The sequence below is a fragment of the Prionailurus bengalensis genome, chromosome C1, assembly GCF_016509475.1.
Source record: "Prionailurus bengalensis isolate Pbe53 chromosome C1, Fcat_Pben_1.1_paternal_pri, whole genome shotgun sequence".
NCBI classification, from domain to species: Eukaryota; Metazoa; Chordata; class Mammalia; order Carnivora; family Felidae; genus Prionailurus; species Prionailurus bengalensis.
Genome location: NC_057345.1, coordinates 161,104,442 through 161,118,227, shown reverse-complemented (window position 1 = coordinate 161,118,227; position 13,786 = coordinate 161,104,442). Strand labels below are relative to the sequence as shown.

General features: G+C 35.4%; 1 protein-coding gene across 12 annotated transcripts in view; it reads right to left on the bottom strand.

Moving 5' to 3' along the window:
- Nucleotides 1–13,786, bottom strand: part of DYNC1I2 (dynein cytoplasmic 1 intermediate chain 2) — a 59,165-nt gene that overhangs the window by 39,174 nt on the left and 6,205 nt on the right. For 6 of the 12 annotated variants that reach the window (XM_043577038.1, XM_043577032.1, XM_043577036.1 and 3 more), the window contains exon 4: nt 3,946–4,036. In XM_043577038.1, coding sequence (XP_043432973.1) covers nt 3,946–4,036 — 91 coding nt within the window. Of the gene's footprint in view, nt 1–3,945; nt 4,091–4,757; nt 4,776–13,786 lie in introns of all 12 variants that reach the window. The other 6 variants (XM_043577027.1, XM_043577026.1, XM_043577034.1 and 3 more) reach the window with 2 other exon arrangements.

Sequence of the window (13,786 nt, the reverse complement as noted above, 5' to 3'; positions counted from 1 at the left end):
TATCTCTCTACTATGGAATCTGGAGATGATGCAGAATTCATAGTTTTTACTCTTGTATGTATACACATATACATAAAAAAGAACATACACAGCTCTCTTGAAAATTAATGATTAAAACTGAGTCTGTGCTCTCAAAGTGGACAATGTATGTAGTAAGATTAAAAAGATAACAAGGTCATCTCACTCAAAAAGAGGAATTTTTTTCCTCCTGTTAAACTTCTAAGAAACTAAATTTTATATTCATTATCTCATAAGAACAAATGCCTCTGAAGATATTTAAGTACCTATTTTCTTGTTTTATTACTTACCATTAAAAACCTATACTTTAAACTTAAACACAAGTTAGCACACTATGCTTAGAACTTTTCAGTACAGTGAATATCTTAAAATTAATGATGTAATCACTAGAATGTAAGTTCCATGAAGGCAAGGGCCATGAATATTTTATTTTCTGTGGTAACCTATATAGTATTTAACATTAAATTGGCAATTTGATAAATGCGTTCCATATACAAATAAATATTTTTCTTAACAGCGTTTACTTCCTATACCAATTCACAGTATTTCAATGGTCTCTAATAAACTCTAAGTTTCCCAGTGAAACTCAGAAGGATATGTTCTTCTTCTTCTTTTTTTTTTTTTTAATTTTTTTTTTTCAACGTTTATTTATTTTTGGGACAGAGAGAGACAGAGCATGAACGGGGGAGGGGCAGAGAGAGAGGGAGACACAGAATCGGAAACAGGCTCCAGGCTCTGAGCCATCAGCCCAGAGCCCGATGCGGGGCTCGAACTCACGGACCGCGAGATCGTGACCTGGCTGAAGTCGGACGCTTAACCGACTGCGCCACCCAGGCGCCCCCTTCTTTTTTTTAATATATTTTTTGACGTTTGTTTATTTATGTTGAGAAAGAGAGAAACAAGGGGAGGGGCAGAGAGGGGGCGGGAGGAGAGAATCTCAAGCAGACTCTGCAATGTCAGCACAGAGCCCGATGTGGGGCTTGAACTCACGAACTGTAAGATCATGACCTGAGCCGAAATCCAGTATCAGATGCTTAACCAACTGAGCTACCCAGGTGTCCCATCAGGAGGACATGCTCTAATTCAAATTTAAAAAACCAAGTAGATGTCATACAGTAGTTTTGAAAGCAAACTTGCTAATACTCCATTTAAAATTATCTTTCTACTCCTATTCAAAATCAAGAACAGGGAGTGCAAAATGAACAAAGTATAATATCTACATAAAAATAATGTATAATGAAATAAACACATTTAATAAATATAATAATTCTTTGGGTAAATATTTGTATTACAAGAATGTTGTAGAAGGGGAAAAAAAGCCTTCTCTTGAAAATACCACTTGCTGGGGCGACTGGATGGCTCAATCAGCTAAGCATCCGACTCTTGATTTTGCTCAGGTCATGATCTCACAGTTGTGAGATCAAGCCCCAAATTGGGCTCTGTGCTGGGCATGGAACCTGCTTAGGATTCTCTCTCTCCCTCTTGCTCTAGCCCTCCCCTGCTCGTGCAGAGGCTCCCGAAAGAAAGAAAGAAAGAAAGAAAGAAAGAAAGAAAGAAAGAAAGAAAGAAAAAGAGAGAAAGAGAGAAAGAAAGAAAATACCACTTGCTTATTACAAAAAGAATATTAATACATTTGTATAAAAGTACAGAAGTATGAAGTATGAAACAAATTTAGCCTTAAAAATGAATGTAGACTAAATAAATTTAGTCTTTATAATATATACTATCTTATAAGGTACGATTATTTCTAAAGAAAAGTTCTGACTTTTCTTAAATGATAATTATATCATTTACCTCAAATGACAGTATAGCTTAGATTTGTAATTTCAATTCTATTTATAAAACAGTTTTGGAAAACACAGCTCAAATACAAACTGGTGAGACTTTTGTGTTCTCTAATTGTTAACGATAACTCGATTATTCAGGAATTAATTAAAATACAGAGTTTATTATCTAGTTCCTTGCTTCTTTTTTCTTGCCTGCTTTTTTGATACTCATTATTTATTTGTAACCTTAATCAGAGGAACTCAGGCACAAAGAAGATAGAACTTCTCATGTTTATTTCTTATTAAACGGTGTGTTAAGAAATTGCTCGGAGGAGGACATTTAACTTCCTGCCCAAAATAAGGATTCTGAATAAAGATTTTAACTATGTTTAATCTCATTCCAGCTCTCACAAGGAGTCAAAAAGCACGATGCTGTTTTTCCTCTTATTTTTTTTTTAATGTTTATTTATTGAGGGGGCAGAGAGAGAGAGAGAGAGACAGACAGACAGACAGACAGAGAGAATCCCAAGCAGGCTCCATGCTCAGCACAGAGCCTGACACAGGGCTTGGTCTCACAACTGAGATCATGACCTGAGCTAAAATCAAGAGTCGGGCGCTTAACTGACTGAGCCACCCAGGCGCCTCAATCCTGTTTTTAAAAGACATGTTGTTAGCGTGACAGAAAGGAATAATAATACTTTCCTTGATACAATCTTTGGAAAGAAGTGAAATCTTACTGAACTTTGGAAAAGCAAATCTCAACATGTGTGCAGGATCCTAAAACAAACATGAAATACAGTTTACAAGGAAGACGTGAGTACAGAAAAACTTGGGGGTAAACGTTTATTAAGTGAGGTATAACTGACATATAACACTATATTAATTTCAGGTATGTAAAATAATGATTTGATATTTGTATATATTGTGAAATGATCGCCATAATTCTAGTTAACATCTATCATCATACATAGTATTTTTCTTGTGATGAGAACTTTTAAGATCTACTCTCTCAGCAATCTTCAAATATGCAATACAGTATTATTAACTGTAGTGATTATGCTGTACATTACATTCCCATGACTTATTTGATAACTGCAAGTTTGTACCCTTTGAGCCTCTTCACCCATTTCGACTGTCCCCTATCCACTACCTCTGGCAACCACCAATCTGTTCTCTTTAACTACGGCTTGGATTTTTTTGGGGGGGGGGGGGGCGGGGAGGTCTTAGATTGCATACATAAGTGACATAATTCAATATTTGTCTTTCTCTCACTTATTTCATTTTGCATGAAATTTCATTTTGTATTTCATTTTGCCCTTGGGACAGTAAACGCTCTTTTTTTAAATTTGTTTTTAATGTCTATTTATTTTTGAGAGAGAGAGAGGGGGGAGGGGGAGGGAGGGAGGGAGGGAGGGGGAAGGGGCAGAGAGAGAGGGAGATACAGAATCCAAAACAGGCTCCAGGCTCTGAGCTGTCAGCACAGAGCCCGACGCGGGGCTCAAACTCATGGACTACAAGATCATGACCTGAGCTGAAGTCTGATGCTTAACTGACTGAGCCACCCAGGTGCCCCAGGACAGTAAACACTCTTAATGTTTCCTTAGCAGTTATCTCTATTTGATATTTTATGCAATATTATTTTCTATCCCAATTAGAACTAGTGACTCAATAGAACACAACTGAAATGTTTAAGTGAATTCTTTAGATTTTCAATTACTGAATGGAGAATTAAGCACAACAAAGAGGTTTTACACCATTTATAAACTATTTCACACTATATTTATACGATTATATTTATACTATTTTATATTATCATACACTATTTACACTATTTATACACTATTTACATTTTTCATATATATTATATATACAAAACCTTTACACAATAACTCATGCAGTAGGCTTAGACATAAAAAAATTATATGAATTAAAACTCTATTTTCAATATAAAACACCATAAAATCGGTCTGATTTAATCAATGGGGACAATTAAAATACTATTAAAAAAATTTCCCCCAATTTATAACAAATAACTTCTATGACAATTTAGATTTCAAAATGTTAGGTTCAACACAACTATTTAGAATCCCTCTAAAGCATCAATGGTATCTGGGCACTAAATGCATTCTATCATTAAAATATTTTTAAAAATTTACCGTACCTAGATCCCACTGCGCCATCTCCAGAGTCTTGGCTTCCAGCTTCACTTGGTGTGCTCACAGATTTGGAGGATGGAGACATAGGAGGAGGGACTAAATAGTGAAATAGACAGGTATCCGCTGTTACTACACGGAGAGGTTGCTCAGCTTATGACGTTTCAAAAGTAATTTAACATGAAGTAATTAACAAAAAAGAAAAAATGGCAAACCAAAAAACAAAAATACATGAATGAAAATGAACAGTAGAAAGAAGAGGAAAAAGACAAAGTTAACAATGCATGCTGACGATTCATGCAATTTCTCTGGCAAAATGCATTTGGGCTTTATATTAAAAAAAAAAAAAGCAAGATTATGAAAGGATGCATCTTCATCCCAGCCAACACCAAATGTGGGCACTAATTTTCAAAGGAGAGCATTCCTTCTCCCCCAACTTCTCACTTTTAAGATCACCAGATTATAAATATTATTTATAATTGCTGTCAAAATCAAAACTCTGAAATATTCTTCAGAAGTCATTTGCTTTCTGATTTTCTGATATTTCAAAATGTTATTTTTTGTCTAACAACTTTTTATTTTAGGAATTAATGCCTTAAATGATTTCATTTCCCCCTCCCCCGCCCCAACAAGAAAAGGGGCCAATTTAGAGAAATGACTACAGCTAAAGGAATGGCTCCTTTAAAATGTCCATTAGTTTCCAGCAATTTGGGTGAAAAATGCAAACAGGCCATAAAATAGCATGCCTTCTAGACATGATGCATAACATAAAGTGATGCATGCAACTTAAACAAGGCAAGACTTATGATAACTTCCTTACCCCAGTATTCAGAAAAAACTGAAGTGTACAAACAAAGATACAGACACCCAAAATATTCTTAATCCCTTCTTATAGAAAAATACACATTTTTCATAGTATATAAAACAAACAGCAAATGCTTTCCCCTAAATCATCACTCTTAACATTATATACCAACAATTAAACGTGCACATTTCATGCTATTACGTTTGTAAAACATTTTGATTACCATTGCAGGAAGTATAGGAGGATCATCACTGCCATCTTCTGGTTAAATTTTACCATAAATGTCCCCCATCCCAAGTATCTTTTTAAAATAATTTTTCAGTATACAATATTAAGTGACTAACACATTTTATGTTGAGCTGCAAGCTGCTGTTTTAATAGTGTATTGAAAAGAAGGTGAGTTCCTAGTTATAAAGGAACTAATCTAAAGAAGTATATATTTAATTAAAAATCTGTTTTGGGGATAGTTGCATTCACTGAATCCTTGAAATTATGTTTAATTGTTTATACATGATGCAATAAAAAAGGGGGTTTGCTAATCTAACAAAATGTACAAGTATAGTATGATGAATTACATTGTTTTTGTAACGTAAGCTCTACACCCAATGTGGGGCTTGAACTCATGACCCCAAGACCAAGAGTTGCATGCTCTACCCACTGAGCTAGCCGGCTGCCCCTACGATGAATTACATCTTAAACACAGGTACAAAACTAACCATCCCTATGTTTTCAATGGTAAATTCTATTGGTAACCAATAGTAAGATTAGAAGGGGAAAAAATCATAGCTAGAAGGTTTCCCAAGACATAGTGGTTAATTCTCGCTTAAAATCAAATGTTTCTAACTTTGTGATTAAATCTCTCAGAAACAATGAAAAACCAGGTCACCTTCATATAGTTTACAGGTGGATGGCACTGTGCTAGGTGCTGCGTGTATAACTCAAAGTAGCTAAACATGATCTGTATCTGAAATAAAGGAATATTAATGTCCCCTAACTTCACTTAGATCACATTTCCTCATCTTTTTGTATATCTCTCAATGTGAGGCTTCCCCTAGTCTAAATCCCAACAGGAATAAATACAGGAATAAATAGTATCTAACAGGGGCTTGCCAACTATGCTGTAAAGCACAAATATGTTTATTATAGTGAGACACCATGATTTTTTCATATTAAAGATTTTTAAAGAAGAAATTTTGTATTCTTTAAGTTACATAGTTAACTTCATGCTTAGGAAAATAATTTGTCTAGGTATACATATTGCAAAGACTGGAGGAAAACAGTAATATTTCTATCAGTCTATTTGTGGTGAACTATAAAATTCTTTTGCAGTTTAATATGGTTACCATATTTGTTACCCTTTCTGATGACTGTTAAGTATCAGTGACTCCACTCAATAAATTCAACAGTATCATACTGGTTAAGACTACACTATAAAAAAATGTTACCTCAAGTTCTTTATGGAAACAAGTTAAAAAGTAATTATACACAAAATAAATACACTAACCTAGCCATTTAAAGTGTCAGAAGTAAGTTTCCCAAATAAAAAATAAATTACAGGGGTGATGCTACCAAATTACCATAGTTTATTAGACAGAAGCAAAATTAATTGCCACGACATCAAATTTGTAATTCAATGAAAATCTCCATCCTAGAACTATATTATTTCTCACAAAAGGTATTTTTTAAGCAACCTATGGAGAGGACTCATTAAAGACTCAAAATTATTATCTGGCTCACCAACTTCATCTTGCAATAATAAATAATGTATACTACAGAAGGGACAAGCCTAGAAAAAGAAAATTACCATTATTGAAAAAGGAGGGGCGTGGGGCACCTGGGTAGCGCAGTCGGTTAAGCGTCCGACTTCAGCCAGGTCACGATCTCGCAGTCCGTGAGTTCGAGCCCTGCGTCGGGCTCTGGGCTGATGGCTCAGAGCCTGGGGCCTGTTTCCGATTCTGTGTCTCCCTCTCTCTCTGCCCCTCCCCCGTTCATGCTCTGTCTCTCTCTGTCCCAAAAATGAATAAACGTTGAAAAAAAAATTTAAAAAAAAAAGAAAAAAAAAAAGAAAAAGGAGGGGCGCCTGGGTGGCGCAGTCAGTTAAGTGTCCGACTTCAGCCAGGTCACGATCTCGCGGTCCCTGAGTTTGAGCCCCGCGTCAGGCTCTGGGCTGATGGCTCAGAGCCTGGAGCCTGTTTCCGATTCTGTGTCTCCCTCTCTCTCTGCCCCTCCCCCGTTCATGCTCTGTCTCTCTCTGTCCCAAAAATAAATAAACGTTGGGGAAAAAAAAAAAAAAGAAAAAGAAAAAGGAGTAATATTAACAGAAAAAGGGGAATGATAATGTTATTTGGTCACTACCATATTTCAACCTAATTAGTCTAAAAAATCAAAGACTACAGCAATTGCACAACAAGGCAACGCCTCCATACTCCCAGATTCAACAACCTCCCAAGAACAAACAGCATATATTCAAGGAGGTTAAAAAAACAAAAAAACAAAAAACGCCTCTGAACTCAGTCCCTCAAATCTCAAGACTCAACTCTAGGATTCATTTGCAAAGATGGTTTAACAGTCCAATCAGCTTTGAAAATAACAAAAGCCATTACTAATTAGCTTTTGCCAAGTATCAGAGATATAATGTTTAGAAAGAACAGTGATTGAATCACATTACTAGATTTAACATTACCATATGTCAATGTTTAACAAGTTCAAGCTTCTTAGAAGTCTAGAGCAAAGATCCTATTTCCTTTTTTGAAAACCAGGGGAGATACATGGAGTAAACTGGTAAACAAATCTGCAACATGGCCTTCACTGATCACTTAAGTAGTATTGAAAGACTGTGACTTTTTAATTCTCTAGAACAAAAACCCAATCAAGAAGGCCTTTCCTGCCAGTTTAGATCTTGGTCTTCCAAGGATGTAAAATTAACCCTGCTGCCTTTTGGCACACAAAGAAACAACTAGACTATTTTTAAATGAGAAGGGAACTAGGAATGCACCTAGATTTACAATTAGACTTAAGTTTGAGTTGACAACTCAGAACCACACAAGTCTCAAGAGATGAAGGATGATGCATAGCCCAATTATTTCTCATGTAGAAGAAAGCCTCTGGCAAGAAGGGGCTTTTGCCAGGAAGTAGAACCTAGAAAAAGTGAACAACCAAGGAAAGCGAATGTATGGAGTAAGAGCTAGTATAGACAGTAAAATGGAAGAAGTGAGCTTCTGAGATAACCCAAAGTTGTAAGACCTTGTCTAGGTAATCAATGATACTTAACATTCAAACACAGCACACACTACAATAATGCCCCCTTGTGGATACTCTTAGCCTGGAAAAATAACATTTAAATAACTTTTTCATAACTTCCTCTTTTTGTCCTGAAAGGTGTTGCTTTAAACATGAATTCTCTTAAATATCAATTTCTCCCTTTCTATGGGGTGTCTATGGCTCAGCATCCCACTCCTGATTTCAGCTCAGGGCATCATCTCATGGTTCGTGAGATCAAGCCTGAGGTCGGGCTTCCCACTGTAAGCATGGGATTCTCTCTCTCCTCTCTCTCTGCCCCTCCCATCTCTCTAAAAATAAACAAACACCTAAAAATGTTTTCTCTCTTTCTATGGCCCCTTCTCCTGATAATGAAGTTTAAATATCTGCCACTAATTTCCTCTAAATGTTTCATTTCCTTTATTCTTTTCAATGTAGTTCAGAGCATCAGATAAGTTTTTTAAAAGAAATTAATATATAAAAATAAAATTCTGTAGCCTTAATATACTTTAAGGAACCATTTGTTAAAATCAGTCTAACCTTGAAGAAATGACTTGGAACATGGGAAGCATTCATTCTATCTAAAAATCAGATTTACCACTTTTAAGATAAATAAATATTATTGATATAACCTACAACATGACCTACAGTTAATACTATTATATGGTACATAGGAAAGTTGTTAAAAGAGTAGATTCTAAGAGTTCTCACCATAAGAAGAAATTTTTTTTTTCTTTTCTTCTTAGTATATCTGTATGAGATGATGGATGTTAACTAAACCTATTGTGGCAATCATTTTACAATATATATAAATCATACCACTACAAATAAGTAAACTTATATAGTGACATATGTCAATTACTTCTCAATAAAACTGGCAAAAAATGAGATTTAAGGTATTGAAAAGTTACAAAGTATGAGGGAAATAAATGAAGTAGTACTTATTTTTGACTAGCAAAGTCCTTTTGTTTCTTCCTAATAAAAGAGAATACAGACAATAAACTATCATACTAATCAATGTACTGTGTCCTACTGATACAGACTCAGGCTACAGACTAATTGACAGTATCTGTTTTCATCTCTCTATAAGATGGTCAAAACAGTAATTACACATACAAAAGAGATTCACTTCACTTTTTTTCAATCATCAATGTTTAAGAGCTCCACACTGGATACAACATGTTTGAAAGTTGTATCTAAAATTAACTTTCTTTGGGGCGCCTGGGTGGCTCAGTTGGTTAAGTGTCCGACTTCGGCTCGGGTCATGATCTCGCAGTCCGTGGGTTCAAGCCCCACGTTGGGCTCTGTGCTGACAGCTCGGAGCCCAGAGCCTGTTTCAAATTCTGTGTCTCCCTCTCTCTCTGACCCTTCCCCATTCAAGCTCTGTCTCTCTCTGTCTCAAAAATAAATAAACGTTAAAAAAATTAAAAAAAATAAAAAAATAAAATAAAATTAACTTTCTTTGACTGGCCACTTAAATTTAGTTAAAAACAAAACAAAACAGGGGCGCCTGGGTGGCTCAGTCGGTTAAGCCTCCGACTTCGGCTCAGGTCATGATCTCACGGTTTGTGAGTTCGAGCCCCGTGTCGGGCTCTGTGCTGACAGCTCAGAGCCTGGAGCCTGTTTCTGATTCTGTGTCTCCCTCTCTCTCTCTCTGACCCTCCCCCATTCATGCTCTGTCTCTCTCTGTCTCAAAAATAAATAAATGTTAAAAAACAAAACAAAACAAAACACACACACAAAACAAGCCATGCTTCTTTTATGAAATATTAAAATTTCAATTTCCACTATGCTTTTTTCTGAAATTTAAACAATTACATTTTGTTATTACTTTTAAAGCAGATGGCTTTTATTTGGCCTTACTAGGTAGAGAAAGACATATGACCTAGTAATAATTGAACAAACATTTAAATGTCTAGCCAGTGCTGGACACCAGGGATAAAAATGCTACTGTCCCTGCTCTCGAGGATTCCTGACAAAAAGTAGTCAACTCACCAAGTAAGAATCTACCAACAAAGAGAAGCTAAAAGAGATTTTATTAGCTATATATATATATTTTAAAATAATTTCTTTAAAGTTTATTTTTGAGAGAGAGACAGAGTGTGAGCAGGAGAGGGGCAGAAAGAGAGGGAGACACTGAATCAAAAACAGGTTCCAGGCTCTGAGCTGTCAGCACAGAGCCTGATGCAGGGCTCGAACTCATGAGCCATGAGATCATGACCTGAGCTGAAAGTCAGGCACTTAACCGAATGAGCCACTGAGGTGTCCCTAGCTGTAACTTTTTAAAAAATCAAATCTTTTCAAAAAAATAAATAAAATTATAAAACAAATTCCTTTCAGAATTTTAAAAAAAAAAGAAAAAAGTCTGTTTTAGGAAAATCAGAGAGTGGTGTTTTTAATAAATCCTCTTGAATATTCTAGCAGTATTTTATACTTCTACAATTCAAAAATGTTTACTAAGTACATTCCGTAGTGAAAAGGAAAACAAGTATCCATCCTGGGTCATGATATAAAATATATTTTTTATTATGGGTTACTGTCAAGAAAGTTCTACGGACACTGACTTCATCTGTATCCTGTATTCTTCAAGTCTAATTTTAAATAAATACAAGAAAGATCTTTAGGCATCTGTCAGAGAACAGAAGAAGATGGAAAACCACACAACCCATTTAAGGTGGCTATTATAACTATTATAATAGAGCCAGACAAGATATAATAAAAGGAAAAAAATTAGAGGCATGATTCTCTTATGAGCATAAAGAACTCCTAAATAAAATATTAGCAAGTGAATTCAGCAATGTATAAGAAAAAAAATTATCTCATAACTAAGTGGGATTTGTTCCAGAAATGTAAACATGCACTTACATTAGCAAAACTATCATTATAAATCATTGTATTAATACAGTAAAAGGGAAAAAAAACATATCATTTCAAAATATAAAGAGAACGATGAATTTGTTGCAGTTTTGGCAGTTTTAAAAAATGTCCAAATTCTTTGTGAATTCCAGTTGACAGAATGTGGTGGAATTGATGCTCTATGATTTCCAAGAATAAGTCAAAAAGAATAGCCTTTTCCTGGTTCTCTCTATCTTTGGATTGCTCATTCTGGGAGAAACTGACATTCTGCAAGGATACTCAAGCAGTTCTGTGTGGAGAGGAACTCAGGACTCCCACTACCAATAGCCAATATCAACTGCCAGCCATGTAGGTGAGGCACCTTGAAAGCAAATCCTAGTAACAAGCATGCCTTCAGATGACTGCAGCTCTGACTGACATCTTGACTTCAATGCCATGAGAGACCAGGAACCAATGCCAGTCAGCTAAGTCACTACCAAATTCCTGACAGGCAGAAACTATGAGAGATAATAAATGTTTATTATTATTTTAAAAAAATCAACCGATACAAAAAGGAATAGAAAACCTGAATAGACTGTAACTTTAAAAGAAGACTAGAAATGGTGAATAATCTCTGCTCTCAACTATTCCCTGGGAAAAAAAGTTGCAATCCCTGGCAGTTTTACAGTTGAATTCTACCAAGTTTTAAAGGGAAAAGTAACATCTACCTTTTACAAGCTGTTGTACAAAATATCAAAAGGGAAAGCTGTCTAATTTATTTTAAAATCATAACCAGGGGCGCCTGGGTGGCTCAGTCAGTTAAGCATCTGACTGTTGATTTTGGCTCAGGTCATGATCTCGTAGTTTTCAAGTTCCAGCCCCGCACTGGGCTTTGTGCTGACAGTGCAGAGCCTGCTTGGGATTCATTCTCTTTCTCTCTCTCAATCTCTCCTCCTGCCTCCCCTGCTCTCTCTCAAAATAAATTAATTAATTAAAAAAAAAAAAAAGGATAAAATCATAACCATGATGGCCAATGAACTTGAACAGTATAAGAAAATTACATGCAAATTTACTTATGAATATATATACAAAGATTCTAAATACAGTACTGGCTAATCTTTTTAAAAAATACACACACTCTCTGCCTCTCCCCCGTTCATGCTCTGTCTCTCTCTGTCCCAAAAATAAATAAACGTTGGAAAAAAAAATTAAAAAAAAAAAAATACACACAAAATCTCTGGTAATCCCCGGAGGTGACTCTTAGTAATTAAAGTGAAAAAAAAAACTAAGCATGTCTTCTGCTTTTCTAACAGGAAATTCATATAGGGTAACCAAATAAATCTATTATGAGAGAAAGCTCCCCTTTACAGAAGAATTTCAGCCACTAAGTGCACTAGAAAAGATGGAATTATTAAAACAGTTCTGCAACTCCTAATTAAACAACTGATTTAGATAAGGATCACCAAGAAGTATTAAAACTATTTGGTGAAAAGTTGATGGAGAAATGAACATTCACATGGTGCCAAAGTACCATCTCCAGATATTACTGAATAGTCATAAGGAGAACAACAATAACAACAAAAAACTATGATGGAGAAACTTGCCTGTCATAATTGTAACCCAGTAATCAATCTTGGTATCACTAATAGCTCAACAACCAGGCATATGTACTACTGATATGATGTAATATGAGGTACACAGAATCTCTATGAGATATTCTTACCAAAGATGTTCCAAACAAGTTTTTTTAAACCAAATTTCCAGGGTAGAGGAAATACAAAAGATACAGGAACAAAAGCTAAATGTGAGAAAAACCATCATACAAACACAGGAGGTGGGACATTCTAGAGACCAACTGGCCCACTCTCTTCAACAACTTGATGACATAGGGCAAAAAGTAGTGTGTGAAGAATCTTCTAGATCTAGAAAGACTAAAACATATCACTAAATGCAACATATGGCGCAGCAAGATTTTGGGGGGGAAACTTAAACTAGTTTTTTATAGGGAAGAAAAATTTGTTAAGCTAGAGCTATTTTGAAAAAGAGGAAAAAAGAGGGGTGATTTTCTCTATTAGAAATTAGGATATAATACAAAGCCACAGTAATTAAAACTGGGGGTTAATAGTATAGAATCAAACAAATTAGATCAACAGTGAAAATAGAAATGCCATGAATACATAGGAACTAATTGTACGACAAAGTTGGCATCAGATATCAGTGAGGGAAAAGATGGACTATTTAATAAATAGTATTGAGAAAATTAGCTAACTATATGGAGAAAAACTAGATTGGATCCCTACCTCATACTATATTCAAAAATATAACCCAAATATCTAAAGGTGAAAGCTAAAACTATAAAGCCTAACAGAAAAAAAAATGTAGGAGAATATATATTGTGTCCTCAAAGATAGTATTTCTTTAAAAAAAAAAAAAAAAAAAAAAGACCAGGGGCGCCTGGGTGGCTCAGTTGGTTGAGCGACTGACTTTGGCTCAGGTCATGATCTCACCATTTGTGAGTTCGAGCCCCACATCGGGCTCCGTGCTGACTGCTCGGAGCCTGGAGCCTGCTTCAGATTCTGTGTCTCCCTCTCTCTCTGCCCCACACCCACTCATGCTTTGTCTCTCTCTGTCTCAGAAAGAAATAAACATTAAAAAAAATTTTTTTAAAAAGGTACAAAAAAAGGGTTATAATTGGCAGATCTATTATCAAAATGAAGGATTTGGTTCAATGAAAGATACTATCAACAGAGTTAACAGGTAATAGACTGGGAGAGGTATTTTTGTCAAAAAACTAAAATAAAGAAGTCCTCCCCTAAAATACACAAGGACCTCCTACAACTCCAATGGTAAATGGGCAAAAGATATGAATATGCAATTCACAGAAGAGAAAATAACAGATATTTGAGAGATGGTCAACCTCACTATAAAGAGATAAATTTATATTAAAACAT